This window comes from Callionymus lyra, chromosome 14 (assembly GCF_982586985.1).
Source record: "Callionymus lyra chromosome 14, fCalLyr1.hap1.1, whole genome shotgun sequence".
Classification (NCBI taxonomy): domain Eukaryota; kingdom Metazoa; phylum Chordata; class Actinopteri; order Syngnathiformes; family Callionymidae; genus Callionymus; species Callionymus lyra.
In genome coordinates, this window is record NC_141831.1 from 4,798,467 (window position 1) to 4,816,690 (window position 18,224).

The 18,224-nt window shown below is 40.3% G+C and overlaps 2 protein-coding genes across 2 annotated transcripts; both read left to right on the forward strand.

Annotated features, from left to right (window-relative positions):
• Positions 1–409: 409 nt before the first annotated feature.
• LOC148065765 (uncharacterized) lies at positions 410–2,685 on the forward strand. Its single transcript, XM_087807562.1, has 3 exons — positions 410–727; positions 922–1,626; positions 2,212–2,685. Exon 2 carries the CDS (start codon positions 944–946, stop codon positions 1,505–1,507), a length of 564 nt encoding a protein of 187 aa, XP_087663688.1. The 5' UTR covers positions 410–727; positions 922–943; the 3' UTR covers positions 1,508–1,626; positions 2,212–2,685.
• Positions 2,686–3,232: 547 nt separating this feature from the next.
• LOC148065766 (lissencephaly-1 homolog A-like) lies at positions 3,233–16,574 on the forward strand. Its single transcript, XM_087807234.1, has 11 exons — positions 3,233–3,376; positions 7,023–7,268; positions 8,499–8,583; positions 8,646–8,720; positions 8,774–8,980; positions 10,076–10,244; positions 11,298–11,400; positions 11,650–11,878; positions 13,881–13,982; positions 14,045–14,201; positions 15,869–16,574. Exons 2-11 carry the CDS (start codon positions 7,237–7,239, stop codon positions 15,940–15,942), a joined length of 1,233 nt encoding a protein of 410 aa, XP_087663360.1. The 5' UTR covers positions 3,233–3,376; positions 7,023–7,236; the 3' UTR covers positions 15,943–16,574.
• The last annotated feature ends 1,650 nt before the right edge of the window (positions 16,575–18,224 follow it).

Below are 18,224 nucleotides of genomic sequence, written 5' to 3' on the forward strand. Positions count from 1 at the left end.
TATTACATTACTGAAGTCCATCAATGACCATATATTTAATTGTATTATGAATGATAAAGTAACATTAATGATTTGGATGTATTACAAATATAAGTAGTAGAGTTTAGAGTCAAAATATCTTTCATTAATTACTGTAAATTCAGTTGTTTTTTATTAATCATCACCAGAAAGGGATGAACGTCCTTGTTTGTCGTCTCTGTTATTATTTGATCATTAATCCGTGCGTGAAGCTTCCAGCGCTAACTTAACGTCACGGTCAGAATAAGAATACAGCCCTGCAGTGCTGCCATGGCAACCACCGACTGACATACCAGCTCATTTGCAAAAAAAAAGAAGTGAGGGAAGAAGAGAAGTGGGATGAGAGGAATCATGTGCCGCGTCAGCCCAGCCATTTGCAAAGGTGTCAGATCTGCTGGTGCTATTTTTACCCAGTCAGCATCTGTTTATAGTCAAGTTTGACAGCCACTTTATTGGCTGAACACAGGAAGTTACATCATTAATAGCTAAGAAAATTGCCATCTACTGGTATCGCAGTGAACTGTGAGCAGAGCCTCGCATCTCCTCCTGCGACGCACATGGACTGAACGGTGTTCCTGAGAGTCGTGAGTCGTGAGTCGTGAGTCGTGAGTCGTGAGTCGTGAGTCGTGAGTCGTGAGTCGTGAGTCGTGGCTTCAGCAGCATGAGCTGCACGGACGGCTGGAGGACGAGATGGATGAGCTCAGCACTGGTAGGGCCTCACACTCTCACCATCATGTTGTCACAAACGTGCCTGTTTTTGTCTTGACGTGTCAACATCACTGTCGTGTCGTCCAGATTTTACCTTTTTTCAATCTCCTATAGAAAACCACAGGGACCTAAAAATAGAATCTGTTGTGTAATCAAAACAATTTTATTGAACTATGATGTGTTTTCCTCACGCAGGCCTAGTCGTCCACATTGCATCATGGGTAACGTAGTGCAGTGCTGCCAGCTCCTGCTGTCGCTCCTCAAGTGCGTGGAGACCCCCGGCCTGGGCGAGACCGAGGGGTCCCCCCTGCTCTGCAGCGAGGGCAGCGAGTGCGACTCCGCCGACCTGACGGACTCCTGGGAGGACGACGTGGCCACCGTGTCCACCAGCGTCACCAACCTCACCCTGGACGCCGAGCACTTCCTGTTCCCGGACATCGTCTTCGGCAGCCACGACTCGGAGGAGGGGACCCTGGTGGACCCCATGGTCTGTCTGCTGGTGTCGGAGGAGGAGGTGGTGGGGAACGAGGGGTCGAAGGTCGACGCGCAGACTCAGGATTCGTCCGAGGTGAAGATCTTCACCATGTCCAGCAACCAGTTGGACTCCCATCCTGGACCGCACTCTGCTGAGGCGCAGAGGAACCTGGATGTGACGGCGTCGCCCACAACTTCAACGTCACACAATGATGATGTCACTCCCGATGTGGAGACCACGCTGGGAAACACACAATCTTCGAGCGAAACCAAGACGGATGTCAAACTCAATATTTCTTCAGTGTAGAAACCAAGACAGAGTTAAACTCTTCACAGACATCACAAAGATCTTCTAAACCTCATAGACTTATATAAAATGACTCTTTGTATGAAAAAACTTTGGTCACTCCTCCGAGGACGTTACAGGTGAGAAGGTCACACTTTCTCCTGTGTTACAGGACTGGATGATGTTCTAGTCCAGGGGTCGCCAACCTTGTTTGTACCGGTTAAATGTCAGGATGATATTCACGAGCTGATACTCAGATAGAACACAGTAAAAACACAATAGCATGACCTGCAAAAAACTACAATTAAGTGCATGAAAAAAAACATCTCACAATAACGCTGATTCAGCAAAAGCTCTGGTTACAACAAGATGTTTGTGTATTTGCATGTTTGATTTTATGTGTGTATCTCCAATGAGTTTTAGCATTATTTATATGAAACTAATCTCTGAAACAGAAATTTGATATCTAGAGTTTGGGTTTCACTTATTTTCACTAGTCAAGAGTCACACGTCAATGTTATTTCAGAGACAATCTGTTTTCTTTTTTTTAAATGAAAACATTTTAAGCAGCCCAAATAATATATATATATAGGCCCGGTAACAAATGAGTATTACCACAGAATTAGAGGATGTTAAACTGACTAGCAATTGTCTAATTCTCCCTGCATTCTAACAGCTCTACTTGTGTGTGTTTCCGGAAACTAATCAACTTTGTTTCTTCACAGAAAATCTCCCTCAGGGAAATCCTCCCGTCTCTGTGATGTCATCAATCATCTGGGCTGTCAGAGGAAACTGAGAAGTGATTTAAAAGACCCTCCAGGATTTATGTGGAACTTGTTCTTCTTTTCCTCTCATCCTGAAGACCCTCATAGTACTCATCATGTTGGGACGGTGAAATACTTTGTAAATGTCTTCTTTTTTTATTTTAAAGTGCCCCAATAAGCTACTGCAATTGCAATAAAATCTGCCGCAAGTGCAATTCTTGTAAAGTGAAAACAGTTGTTGAGTTTATCAATTAGAAAGTGCGTTCACTGCTCTCTTTAAATTGTCATCTATCATTTGATAATTTCACTCCTTTTATAGCCACAAGATGTCACCATTGTACCGGTTTCTGCAGATGACACAACCCACGTGACTCTATTAGCCGAAAGGATATAATAAATAAAGTTTTTTCACCCTTTGTGGAGACATTTATTTATTTAGATAGATGTTTTATTCGATAACAATGAACATGCGACCGATGGCTTTGACACGATTGGAACAATGGTAATAAATCAGTATAATTATATTGGTATAATTATATTATAAGTATATTATAAAGGGGGAAACACAGGATTGCAGCATCGATCAGAAACTATATTAACAGTGTTTTCCTGTGTTAAAGGGACATATGAGTAATTTGAAAGTGTGAAAAACGACATTATTATATAAAATAAATGAGTGTATCAAGTGAGAGAATAATATTAAAGGGGAAATGTAAATAAAGACGCCAGACACTTAAATTAAATGATTGTTTTGCACGTCTGCTGTACGGATCGTGAATAATAGTATTTAATGCATTAATTTCATTTCATATGCCACTTTAATGCCACCTCTTTTATTTTATTTTTTCTGTTCCCGATTGTGACGATAAACGTGTTCAGATTTTCATTCTTTTTATTTAAAAAATAATGTTGTTTTTTCCAGTCATGTTCGTGGACAGTGCGCGCCTCCGCAGACCGCGACGTGCGCGCCGCCGACAGCCAATCGCGACCGTTAGTCAGGCCGCTGTGATGGTTCCTGCCGGGAGAACACTCTGACCAGTCTGACTCTCTAAAAGCTCTCAAACCGGGCGTCTACACCGCGCACTCGGACCCCGCAGGGCATGAGGAGAACGTCTACCTTCTGACGGTGAGTCGCGCGTCCACACCGGCGTGTTAGTTCGCACCGAGACGACAAGCCAGGCGTGTTATTTTACGAAAAACGCCTGCAGTGTCTGCGCTTTCTCGCCCCGAACTCAAAATGGCGGAGAGGCCGATGCTAACCCTAGGTGGCTAATGCTAAGCTATGTTGGGGTAGCTGAAGCTAACCCAGGTGGCTAATGCTAAGCTATGTTGGGTAGCTGAAGCTAACCTAGGTGGCTAATGCTAAGCTATGTTGGGTAGCTGAAGCTAACCTAGGTGGCTAATGCTAAGCTAACTGAGGTAGCTGCCACAAACACACCGATTTGGACGTCGTTAACCGCCGCATTCTTATCAGAATGTCACTTATCTCTCATGTCACTATGCCATTATATTTATAGTATCTTATGAATGTTTAGTCCGGGCAGCTTCACGGACACTTGTTGTCAAAAGCCACTTAAGGTTAGCTTCGACTATTTATGGAAGTTGGAAAAGGATGTGCTTCATGGTGAGTTAGCTTGCTAAACTTATCATCGACTAAAATGTGTTTTATTATTCATGGACAATAACTCTAATGAACCCTGTACGTCAGCAAAGATAATGCATGGATTGTTTTGTGGAAAAAACAGTCAAATGCGTTACGAAACAGCATTTTTATGCTTAAAAAAAGGCAATATAATATACGTGAAGTGTTTGCTAGCTCGAGAAGGTTCGGATCGACGCCCTTGTGTGGGTTTGTTGTGATGGCTGGAGCTGACAGCTCTGGTTACCGTGCTAAGCTAACGCTGGAAGGGCGTTGCTGAGCCATGACTGCAACTTTGTCCTTGTGGACGCCGGAGCTCGGATACACGTCAACGGAGAACCATTTAAATTCCACCGTCAATTTCATAAGGTGCCTTTGAAACGTGGACATCATTCCCTGCAATGATCGTCTGTCGAGACGAACATTGAGGTAAATCTTTACCGAATGCAATGGTTTAAATCTCATTTCCAGGAAGTGTTTTGCATGTTAAATGCTGACCAAAATACATCACTTTTTATTGATGCTGAAACCGTGTTTTTCTAAAACCTTAGCATTAAAACCCCATTATTAATGCACATGAAGTACACGTTTAATATTCCTAATCTTATCTGTGTGTGAAATGAGTCATTAAGTGTTGCTCAAGGGCAGTATGGGAAACATGTGAAGTGTCCTGGCAATAAATCAAACCATGTTATGTGGAGAAAATAAATCAAAGTATGTTTTATGGGCAAATTGTTTAATTATCTTGACCTGCTGTTCATAACACATGGGCTGCTGGTGAAATATGCACACACGCTAGTTTTATAGGCATTACTTCTGAGTATCCAAATACTTGAGCATATTTACTTTGCCTTGATTCGTCTTTACAAATTGTCTCGCAAAGTACGACCGTATCGCATCAAATTCTCAACTTAACCTCTAAATAAATCTTTACTCTTAAATCTGTGCACTTTCTCTTTTTTTTTAATCACTTTTCTCTCTTGTGTCAACATATGAGATAACCGTTATTGCCATGTGTGCTCAGACAGCGAATTTTATTGCAGCACTATGACTGATCAGATAAATTCACATTGTGACACTCAAAGTTGTGTTTGTGCATAACGAAACAAGCTTATTGACTTATGTTCACTTGTCTTGATAATACATTTACCACAGGATATAAAGATTTATGAAATTCAAGCTATCTTTGTGGTGTATTATACTTAACTAAATACATTAAACCAAATATTTAAAACATTTATATTGTTTCAGTGTGTGTACATCCTAAAGCCGTATCTAGACAACAATCTCTTGTTGCTTTTGCTATATAAAGAAGGTTTTTTGTGTAGTTTTTTTGGAGTAAAATGGACAATGACTCAGCTTTGTCATCATGTTCCCACTAACATGATAACAGACCCTCATGAATCATCACCACATTGAACACAGGGTGAACAGAAGGAATGTTTAGAGAGAGAAATAGTGTATTTGCATGGACTGCAACTATACTTTAGTCTTCATTGTAACCAAACTTTGCAGTTTTAAGCATAAATGCGAGCATAATAAATACACATAACATGAACTACTATCCAATGTGAACACCGGTACTAGCTTAACACAATGTGACATCAGTTATTGCAGGAAGTCGAAAATGTTTTATCTATTTTCCAAAATATACTGTAAATGTATTTTTTTCTGTTGTTTTTCCCCCCTGAAGCATTATACAGCCATGCCACGTCATGACCTTAAACACCAGTCATGATTATATAAAGATTAACCTTTAACTTTTATTCTTGTTTAAAAGTGAAAATGAAAGCATATTTATAAAACATTTCTGCTAATGTGGATTAAATGACACCTAAATAATTAAATGTTCATATAGTAAAGGGCAGTAAGGACACATGCATACATTTCTGCAGATGTAAACATTAAATTATTTACAACTTTTAAATGGCTGAGGACCCCGAGACAACAACTTAACTTCTTTTATGCACTCCTGTATCTCCACAGTAAAGAACCCTATCAGGTGTAAAATCAACTGACTTGACATGGTTATGCAATCAGTTGTTAGTTTAATAAAATCATTATTACTAAACTATGATGTCACCCTAGTGAACTAGTTGTCCTGTCAGTTCTGAGAATTGGTTGATTTCTCTAAGGTTATAGATGGATAGGTTTATTTAGAAGGGTTTATATGTTTTTATATTGGCTTCCAACTGTTTTATTAGAAATATTAATAGTAGTCGGCACTAATAATGGCACAGGCAATGTTGTCGCCACACAAGGTCTGTTTCTCTTAAGGGTTTCTCTTAACATCCAGCTAATCCTGTTAGCCAGCGTGCAGTCTCTTTATGTCGCTCCGTCAGCTATATGAAGGACTTGTCGTCTCACACAGTCTGTAGGATGTCTAGTCTGGATGTTAAGCAGCTTAGCACAGTTGTGGCCCTCGGTGCCATCAATGTTGAGGATCAGAAAGTGAACACAATTACTCCCATGGTGTGTTTCTGCCTTCAGCAGCTTCAACAGTCAGCTAGTTTATTTATTACCGCCCACCAAAGTGCTTCGGTAGTACCAGGTTTATAGCATTCTTTGTCTTTTGGGGCCAAGTTTCTGTATCCATGTGCGATCAAAAGATATGTCTGTATAAAAACTGATTATTGCCAAAGGCGGTGAACATGACATTTATATTTCCCTTGTTAGCAGGTGTTGTTTTGCACTGGAAATTATGATTTTTATTTTATTTCTGCAAACAGCTTGTTGTGGAAATTTACCAAATCTGAAGTGCAAGTTCTTTTTCCTTTTGCTAGAACATAGAACATTTTCGTTTGAAACCCAACCCCATTATCAACCAATCATTTTCAAAATTTGCTTTTAAAATAACTTTTCTTAAGGACAATATTACAGACAGATTTGTCTGTAATATTGTTTGTGATTGAAGCAGGATTTAGTTTGATAGAAAGTAATTATATTAAGACAATATCATAATTTTAGAAACTCTAGTTGATGTTGAATTAAAGAATGGAGAAATAATATTACTATATTACAAAATATAAAAGCTCTCCATCACTGACATTTTTCCACATTATTATGTGTGTCAATTGCCTTCTTAAGAAACATAAACATCTTTCTTTGACTCACTGCTTCTTCTCCTCAACAGGTGATGGGTGAGTCTGAGTGCTGAGGCTCCTTTGACTCTAAAGTATCCTGGAGACATTTTTTCCAACCAACCCCTGATAACTGAATCTAGCTGCACCTTTGTCTGGGATCTTTACCTGCCTCATCTGTCGCGTCGCACAGGGAAGGACCAGTGCTCCCCCTCCCAAACAACACCTCCCTCTTGACTCCCCAAGTGGGAGGCTACAGCAGCCATCATGGTGCTGTCACAGAGACAAAGAGATGAACTGTAAGTGCTTGCATTTCAATAATTCTATTTATACGGCTCTTTTGATATAGTTATATATATGGTTTAGGCTGTGTGTTGTTATGAATCTACTGAAACCCTACATATAATGAGGAGGGGAACCAAATGGGATATATATTGTGATACTGTAGTGACTGAAAGGAGTTTCTTTTAAATGATTGAATTGTTGGAAAACAGCCTACTGTTGTTTTGAAACCGAAATTCGTACAAAGAACGCTGTCCACTGTATCCTCTTGTCCTTAGTCATTCGGGTCGCGTGGGACTTCTTTTTTCCTTGAACTGCAAAGAGACTTGATTATTTAGGAAGTTTAAGTGCAACACATGGATGTTAATTTATGATTTAAAAATGATCAATACACTTCAGTTAAAAATGATCAATAAAGTTAAATATTGATATTTTGTAAGTCCCTAATATTGTTAATGTTGCATAGGTTTAAACTGTTACTGTCATAGCTAATAAAAGGAAACGTGTTGTTTGGAAATCTTATCAGACGTCTGGATTTTAAGGAGAGAAAACGCATGCTGTTACTAAAGTGTGTTCTAGTGAAGGAAGAGAGATTTGAGCTTCACTCGGGCTCTCAGTGAATATTTCATTATGTACATGGTGTGAGTGGAGAAGTCAGGGGGGATGGGATGGACGTTGAACTCAGGATTGCTGGATTTGTCTGGAGCTGGATCAGAGCCTTGCATGAATACAGCAGCACACGTCAAATGATGGGTTGAGACCTGTTGTAGCTTATTTAGTGCTGCACTTATTAAAGTCTTGCTGTAAGGAAGCCTGAAGTAGCAAGACTAAATTTAGACCATTCGCTCATAAAATATGAATTTGTTAAATCATGAAGAAGCTTCACTGTTCACTTCTGTGCTGCCTGTGTTTGTTATATCCGTGTCCAAGATGTTGTGTGTTCAGGATTCTGTTGCTTTGCTGGTACAAGTTTGTTGTGGTTCCCATGGTAGCAACGGAACCACATTCTGGCTCTACTTATGGTTCTCCTCGCTGGTGACTCGTAATCGTTTCTGGCGTTGGATCAGATAGGCTTGCGTTAGAGCTGAGACTGAGATGTTTGAATGGTGGAGCAGAAATCTTTAAGCCAGGGTGTGGTTTCTCTCACGCGACTTAAGGAGGCACCAGACTCTCCTGTTAAGGTGGACTTGACAAATGACTAGGTCACGGTGTAAAGTATTTACTGCGTGTTTGTTTCATCCTCAAAGAAACAAAGCTATAGCCGACTATCTCCGTTCAAATGGATACGAGGAAGCGTATTCTACCTTCAAGAAGGAGGCAGAAATGGACGTGGTAAGAAGATCTCACGAGGGCTTGTTTTAGTTCATGATATAAACATTTGTTTTTTGTTCCAGAATGAAGATGGAGATAAAAAGTATGCCGGCCTTTTGGAAAAGAAATGGACCTCGGTCATTAGATTACAGAAGAAGGTGAGGAACATGGATTTGTTTGAGTTCTTTGATCGTGACACGGATCACCTCAGGTGATGGAGTTGGAGTCGAAACTGAACGAGGCGAAAGAAGAGATGACACACGGAGGACCCGTCGCACAGAAGCGAGACCCCAAGGAGTGGATCCCCCGTCCGCCTGTGAAGTACGCCCTGTGCGGACACCGAGCCCCCGTCACACGAGTCATATTCCATCCAGTCTTCTCCGTCATGGTCACCGCCTCTGAAGACGCCACCATCAAGGTCCGTCTCACACGCTTCATGGTGCAATATTGGTTGTTAGTGCGAGGATTAACTTAGTGATGTTGCTTTAAATACTTTTAAATGAACTCATTCTACAGCCCTTTGATTAATTTAACTTAAGACGGTTAATATAGACGTACTTTAAATGGCAAGATATGTTACTTTAAGTAAGAACTAATCTTCTATTTAACATATACTTTTCCATCTTTATATACATATTTGAAATTGGGTTAAAATGACCATTAATAGAATCTAAATTAAAGTATTTAATTAAAAAATGTTCTCCAATTACTATGAATACTCGTTATTAAAGTATCTAATTAAAAATGTTATTTGAATTACTATGAATATACTTTTAAAGCATTAGGCAGTAAAACTTGGATTCAGGTTGGAATTTAAGAGGCTAATGTTGAGAACGGTTGATGTCATCCATGATGTCATCACACAAATGAGTTTCTTGGAAACGATGAGCACAGACGGATAAATATCACACACTCCAGATACTGAAGGTCCTCGTGATGAAGCGTCTCTTCAAGCTGATGATCGTGGAACTGATTGAAACATTTAATAAAAACATTTAAGTCAAATATATGGTTTTGAATGAATGAAATGGTTTTATTTCAGCTGAGATTCGCTGTTTTTTTTGATTGATTGGATGAAATCGATGACGTCGAGCAACGATCGTCGACACAGTAAACGACTTATTGTAGTTTGTTGTTGCACCGTCATCTTCCCCCTGCAGCTCCGACCCTTCATATCGACGTGTCCTGCAGATCTGAGACACTATTAATTTTCCTCCTCTGTGTTTCTGCCTCGACTCCCTCCCCCTCTCCACTCCTCCTGGTCCTCCTCCTCCTCTCGCTGCTCCCTTTTTTCTGCTGTGTCATTGTTCATCTATGTGGAAGATGTGACAAAGACACTCTTAAGATCACTTTAACTAGAAGGTCAATCACTTGAATGAACGGGTCATTGATTCATCGTCTTAACACTCTTAAGACAAACGTGTGAATATATTACTGAAGGATTATGGTGTGACGGTGGATCACTTCCAAACATGACCCCGAGACCTCAACTGTGGTTTTTCACCGTCCTCAGGTGTGGGACTACGAGGCGGGGGACTACGAGCGGACCCTCAAGGGCCACACGGACTCGGTGCAGGACATCTCCTTCGACCAGACGGGGAAGCTGCTGGCCTCGTGTTCAGCCGACATGAGCATCAAACTCTGGGACTTCCAGGGGTTCGAGTGCATCCGGACCATGCATGGCAAGTATCTCAGACATGAGTCTTCTTCGCACCGTATGAACGATCCACGACGGTCACTTGAGGGCAAAATTAGATTTATGATTAGTGCTGCACGATATTGTTAACATTTTTTCCTTTCCTTTTACCTACAAAAGTGGAGCTCAGGTGTGAGTACAGTAGTGTAGATCTGAGGGTTTAGAGAAGGAAATGATGCGATATTTCCCTTTTGTTTATCTTCGCTTCTGTGCCGACATGATGGTAGAAAAATATCACTTATAACGCTCAGTCTCACGGGACTTGCATCGGTTTCCCGTGAAACTGAGCGACATCAGAGAGGAGCCGCCGGCGCGTCATGATATCACCAAATCAATCCTTGTACACGCTCACATAACATTTTATAAATGACGCTAACAACTTAGCTCGTTAGCATACGGTGAAGACGCACACATGACACTTTAGAAATGACGCTAACAACTTAGCTCGTTAGCATACGGTGAAGATGCACACATAACACTTTAGAAATGACGCTAACAACTTAGCTCGTTAGCATACGGTGAAGACGCACACATGACACTTTATAAATGACGCTAACAACTTAGCTCGTTAGCATACGGTGAAGGCGCACACATAACACTTTATAAATGTCGCTAACAACTTAGCTCGTTAGCATACGGTGAAGACGGACAGGTTTGTTTGGAAGTTCACGATCTTCTAAGAAAACAACTGAGACGAGATGAAAAGTTCTTACAATATGTTGCTTTAACAAAGGAGGTTGAAAGAGACGAGTGACTGGATCACTAGTGTTTGACTAGATCATAAGTTAGTATTAATTCCGTGTATATCCTGAGCTGCGTCGCCATAGCAACCGAGCCTAGCAAGCTGCGCCGCACAGTTCACAGACAGACGGAGACGTAAACGACAACGAGACATAGAAGTACAAATTGACAACTTTACAGAACGTGACACTGATGTTTTCTATATGCATATCGTACAAGCCATTATCGCGATATCGATACTTTTTCCCGATATATCGTGCGGCCCTATTTCTGATCAACTGTTGAATGTGTGATCCAGGCCACGACCACAACGTGTCCTCGGTGGCCATCATGCCCAACGGAGACCACATCGTGTCGGCGTCCAGAGACAAGACCATGAAGATGTGGGAGGTGGCGACCGGGTGAGTGACGACACGATTAGGATTGAGATGGTCACGCCCTGTTGAGGCTATTTTCTTTTATGACCAAGTTGTTGAATCAAGACCTTTGTGGCGTCACTGTCAGGTGTGTTTTAGATTTCCTTGTATTCAAATCCTCTGATAAAGATTTAGTTTGTAAATCTAGTTTGAAGGAAGGTTTGTGCTCAGGGTAGAATCACTGCATTAAGCATCTCTTAACCGAACATGAACTCACCTGGAGACCTCGTGCAGGTACTGCGTGAAGACGTTCACGGGCCACCGGGAGTGGGTGAGGATGGTGCGCCCCAACCAGGACGGCTCCCTGATCGCCAGCTGCTCCAACGACCAGACGGTCCGGGTCTGGGTCGTCGCCTCCAAAGAGTGCAAAGCCGAGCTGCGGGAGCACGAGCACGTGGTGGAGTGCATCGCCTGGGCCCCCGACACCGCGCACCCCACCATCCTGGAGGCCACGGGCTCCGAGGTACATCCTGGTCCGGCTCGACATCTTCGCCCTGTTTCGTTGATGTTTGTTTAGCACTCTGTGTTAGTCGAGAAGATCTAAGATCCTTATTCACTTTGTTACAAAAACATCTCATGTTTGTAAGTAAGTAATTTTTATTTATATACACTTTTCCAGACCAGGGTCACAAAGCGCTTAAACAATCAAAACAATATTCAATAAAGTATATACTTTAAAGATCAAGATAAAACTGATAACACAACAGGAGTTCCAGAAAATCAAGGAAAAGCCTGAAAATAAAAACGTCTTAAGATGTTTCTTAAAGGAGTCAGTAGATCATCAAACACAGATGTTTCTTGAAGGAGTCAGTAGATCATCAAACACAGATGTTTCTTGAAGGAGTCAGTAGATCATCAAACACAGATGTTTCTTGAAGGAGTCAGTAGATCATCAAACACAGATGTTTCTTGAAGGAGTCAGTAGATCATCAAACACAGATGTTTCTTGAAGGAGTCAGTAGATCATCAAACACAGATGTTTCTTGAAGGAGTCAGTAGATCATCAAACACAGACGTTTCTTGAAGGAGTCAGTAGATCATCAAACACAGATGTTTCTTGAAGGAGTCAGTAGATCATCAAACACAGATGTTTCTTGAAGGAGTCAGTAGATCATCAAACACAGATGTTTCTTGAAGGAGTCAGTAGATCATCAAACACAGAGATGTTTCTTGAAGGAGTCAGTAGATCATCAAACACAGATGTTTCTTGAAGGAGTCAGTAGATCATCAAACACAGATGTTTCTTGAAGGAGTCAGTAGATCATCAAACACAGATGTTTCTTGAAGGAGTCAGTAGATCATCAAACACAGATGTTTCTTGAAGGAGTCAGTAGATCATCAAACACAGACGTTTCTTGAAGGAGTCAGTAGATCATCAAACACAGATGTTTCTTGAAGGAGTCAGTAGATCATCAAACACAGATGTTTCTTGAAGGAGTCAGTAGATCATCAAACACAGATGTTTCTTGAAGGAGTCAGTAGATCATCAAACACAGATGTTTCTTGAAGGAGTCAGTAGATCATCAAACACAGATGTTTCTTGAAGGAGTCAGTAGATCATCAAACACAGAGATGTTTCTTGAAGGAGTCAGTAGATCATCAAACACAGATGTTTCTTGAAGGAGTCAGTAGATCATCAAACACAGATGTTTCTTGAAGGAGTCAGTAGATCATCAAACACAGATGTTTCTTGAAGGAGTCAGTAGATCATCAAACACACAGATGTTTCTTGAAGGAGTCAGTAGATCATCAAACACAGATGTTTCTTGAAGGAGTCAGTAGATCATCAAACACAGATGTTTCTTGAAGGAGTCAGTAGATCATCAAACACAGACGTTTCTTGAAGGAGTCAGTAGATCATCAAACACAGACGTTTCTTGAAGGAGTCAGTAGATCATCAAACACCGATGTTTCTTGAAGGAGTCAGTAGATCATCAAACACAGATGTTTCTTGAAGGAGTCAGTAGATCATCAAACACAGATGTTTCTTGAAGGAGTCAGTAGATCATCAAACACATATGTTTCTTGAAGGAGTCAGTAGATCATCAAACACATATGTTTCTTGAAGGAGTCAGTAGATCATCAAACACAGAGATGGTTCCAAAGCTTAGCAGCAACAGTCTGGAAGGATTTCTCTCCTCTGGTCCTGAACCATGTGCAAGGAACCATCAGTAGATTCTGATCCACAGACCTCAGCAAAACGCTGATCTCCCATGATGCCTTTCTACACACTGCTCTATTTAGTGACCGGAAGCTGTGATTGATCGGCTGGGCGGCAAAGCCTTAAGGGAGCTTGTTAAAAGCAAGTTCAAATAAATGTTAATTAAAAAAAAAAATCTAGATGGTCTTGATTTGTGTAGTTTTCAGAACCTCTGCAATAAACGAGGAACCACAGAATCATCAACTGTTGCCAGTCGTCGTTTTCTGTTTTTTTAAAAAAAAAAAAAAAACGTGTTTCTGTCCAGAACAAGAAGAGCGGGAAGCCCGGCCCGTTCCTCCTCTCCGGGTCCAGGGATAAGACCATCAAGATGTGGGACGTCAGCATCGGCATCTGCCTCATGACTCTGGTGAGCAGGAGGATTTATGAAGTGTTGTTAAAATGGTGTGTGACGGTGTTGTGGGGTCGCAGGTGGGACACGACAACTGGGTGCGCGGCGTGATGGTTCACCCCGGAGGGAAGTTCGTGGTGAGCTGCGCCGACGACAAGACGCTGAGGATCTGGGACTACAAGAACAAACGCTGCATGAAGACGCTGGCGGCGCACGAGCACTTCGTTACCTCTCTGGGTGAGGATTCTTTTCTTTGGGGCGACAAACGTGTTGCATTCTGGGCCTCAAGGAGGTTTGTGTGGACGATGTTGGTTCATGTGGCTGCAGTGATGTTGATGAGTCATTAGAGTATTGTTAGGAATCTGACGATACCATTTATTGCAATACTGTAGGAACATAGTATTTGTAGTCGTGGGTTTTTTCTTATTTTTATTTTATTCCTACCATACTATATCATATATTTTTGTATTTTCATCATTTTGGTGGCGTTGCCTTGAGATGTTTTATTGACTGTATATCATAGTTCTTTTTATATATTCAATTGAACATGTAAACTCACAATAACATGCATATATTCACAGCGTTTGTTCATTTTGGTGTGATCAGAACAATTTTTAGTTGATTGACTCGTATTGTGAGATGAATATATAGCCTTGTGAGATTAGTGTATCACTACAGTCCTAGTAGTATTGTTGAGTACTTGCCTCTGGTGTTGTGATAGTGTAGTAACGAGTATATATATTTAGTATTGTCGAGTACTTGACTCTGGTGTTGTGATAATGAGTAATGAGTATATATACGTATAGTATTGTCGAGTACTTGACTCTGGTGTTGTGATAGTGTAGTAATGAGTATATATGTATAGTATTGTCGAGTACTTGACTCTGGTGTTGTGATAGTGTAGTAATGAGTATATATGTATAGTATTGTCGAGTACTTGACTCTGGTGTTGTGATAGTGTAGTAATGAGTATATATGTATAGTATTGTCGAGTACTTGACTCTGGTGTTGTGATAGTGTAGTAATGAGTATATATGTATAGTATTGTCGAGTACTTGACTCTGGTGTTGTGATAGTGTAGTAATGAGTGTATATATGTATAGTATTGTGGAGTACTTGACTCTGGTGTTGTGATAGTGTAGTAATGTAGTAAATATGTATAGTATTGTTGAGTACTTGACTCTGGTGTTGTGATAGTGTAGTAAGAAGTATATATGTGTAGTATTGTACAGTACTTGACTCTGGTGTTGTGATAGTGTAGTAACAAGTATATATGTGTAGTATTGTCCAGAACTTGACTCTGGTGTTGTGATAGTGTAGTAACAAGTATATATGTGTAGTATTGTACAGTACTTGACTCTGGTGTTGTGATAGTGTAGTAACAAGTATATATGTGTAGTATTGTCCAGTACTTGACTCTGGTGTTGTGATAGTGTAGTAACAAGTATATATGTGTAGTATTGTCCAGTACTAGACTCTGGTGTTGTAGTATTTACAGACCACATGACTCTTGACGAAGTCGTAACTGCTTTCATTTGTTTTCAAACCAAAATATGTCCAAACATCAGCTTTAAAAGCTGCTGAACTCACTGTATCCTCTTGTCCTCAGTCATTGCCAGGATCTCGGGGATTTCATTATTTTTGACTGTGGAGTATGTAATGGCTGCTGCCATCTAGTGGTCAGAAGTGTAATTGCAACACAAAAATGCAGTGAATATTTGCAATTTAAAAATATATATATATTTTATACATATTTGAAATATAAACCATAAATAAACTTAAATATCGAGGTTCAACAGCACTGTATCGAGTTGAAGTGTATCGATATTTTCTTCAAGTTGAGGCTACAAATGACCTTCGACCCCTCACAGTAGGTTCCTAAAGGTCAATGTTGATTCCTGCAGATTTCCACAAGACGGCGCCGTACGTGGTGACGGGCAGCGTGGACCAGACGGTGAAGGTGTGGGAGTGTCGTTGAGTCTCGTCCACGATCAAACCTCTCGACCCCTGGACCCCGACCCCCCCCCCCCCGACCTCCGACCTTCTCCTGCAGCCCAGACCATAGTTGGTGCTTCACCCCCCCCCCCCCACCCCCCCTGAGATGACTATTGTCCTTTTATGTAAATTATTCTGGATGTAGGGTTCGCTTAATAAATGTCACGCAGCCTCCGACACGGAAGAAAACCTTGCATGGTGAAGAATACTGTAGAGGTCAGAGGTCGAGCATCTCTGAGTGTGTGAGCGGAGGAGAGAAGCTGCAGCGATCTCCAGGTTCTGTGTGTGTGTGTGTGTGACCTCAGCAGAGACCCTCACACACACCTTCATCTCGTGGACTCACAGGACCTTAAAGACCCCCCCCCCCCTCACAGAGAGTGTGTTTTAAAGCCTCATCTATGAAGTGTGTGTGTGTGTGTGTGTGTGTCGCCCGGAAGAGTCGCCCGGAGCTCGATATCTGCCTTGTTACCCCACTGAGGGCTTTTCATTCTGCTTTTTGTGGTTCCACGCTCACACACACTCATACACGCACATACACGCACAGTCAAAGTTGTGTATCAATATATCTGGATGTCATCGTTTGCAACATAATGAAATAAAATTCTGTAAATATAACGTCAGCGTTTTTTTTTTTATTCTCCGCGTTCACGTGTGAAGCTGTGAGTGTTTTAGTTTAACGTTTAAAATGTTTACAGTCTTTCAGTACATTCTTTTTTAATTAAATTATTTACTTACGTATATTAAAAGGTTGAATTCGGGATTTTAATAATATAACTTTAATTTATTTATTTAAATCATGGAAATCCAAACCTCCACCTACGATTCTAAATAAAATTATAATAATAATAGTTGAACTTTCAAAGTATAACAAATGGACAATACAAGAATAGTAGTTTATATATATATATATATATATATATATATATATATAGTGAAATTATTTACTGAATTTATATGAAAATAAAATGGATTATAATCATTTATTGATCTTTTTTTTTTATTTATTCAAATGTTATTTATTATTTGTATTGAAAATATTCTGTTGATACGATAAACGTTTTTTTTTAACACGGTTTCAATTGTTCAATAATTTTCTAAATTCAGTATTTTTTTTAATTTGTAGCCTTTTATATTCAATGATTCAATGAACTAAGTATTATTTAATTTAATTATTAAGAAAAGAAGAAATACTTAAACCGCAACATGTTAAAACATTTTTTTAGATCAAATATTTTACATTTTTAAAGTTAATTTAATATTCTGATGACACTGAATATTCTATACAAGACCACAACCTTTGTTTTTTAAGTATTTAATTATATTTGTTATAATACTTTAATTTATAAATTCAAATTTATATATATATATATATTTCTTAAATATTGCAGTTTGATATTATTCCAATATAAATTCTATCTTTTAAAATTCAATATAAACACGTTGGTATAATAGAGTCTCCATTTTTATCAAATACTTTAAATGAACACATTTTTACATAAATCTATTATATAAAAATAAACACGTGGAGAATTTCAATAAAATTCAAAGTTTCAACATTTAAAATAGTTCAATACTGTGATGACGTCACAGCAGAGCACTTCTAAAGTGGGTCACCAGGCGAACATGACGTCATAACTCATGAATGAACCGAAGCTTCAAGGCTTTGACCCGAGTCTGACTTAAGGTCAAAGTTCACCTAAGGTCACGCTTTTTAAGGGACTTTTTAATGAAGTTCATCTCAACAACCACGTCCATCTCTCTCTCTCATCCCTGGTAACCTGGCAACGGTTGCCACGGCAGCCAGTGTTCCCGCCACACCTCGTTCTGTCCCGCGGGATGTTCCGTGCAGGAGCTGAGGCGCGTGACCGCGGAGAAGAAGAAGAAAACACGGATTTAAAGTGTAAATAAAGGAATAATTGACACGTGTCTGACCTGTCACTCAGCGGAGACTGACAGGTTCATCTGAATATAAATAATTCATCAAATAACATTCAAAACGGAAGGCGTTCAGTCACGTGACTCGAAGGTGACCCCGAGGTCAAACCCAGATGTGTGTTTGCGTGTCATCTGTCACATGAACGCTTGACGTGACCCGACTATTAATCCACGTCGATCCCGAGAAGGAGCGTCAGGAACACGTGTGAGAGCGCGTGGCGCCCCCTAGTGTACAGACAGTGGAACTTCATGATACTTTTCTATCGTTTTTTATTTGTATTTAGTCTAAATATAACGTGAACATTTAAGAGAAATATGATTATATTGCGT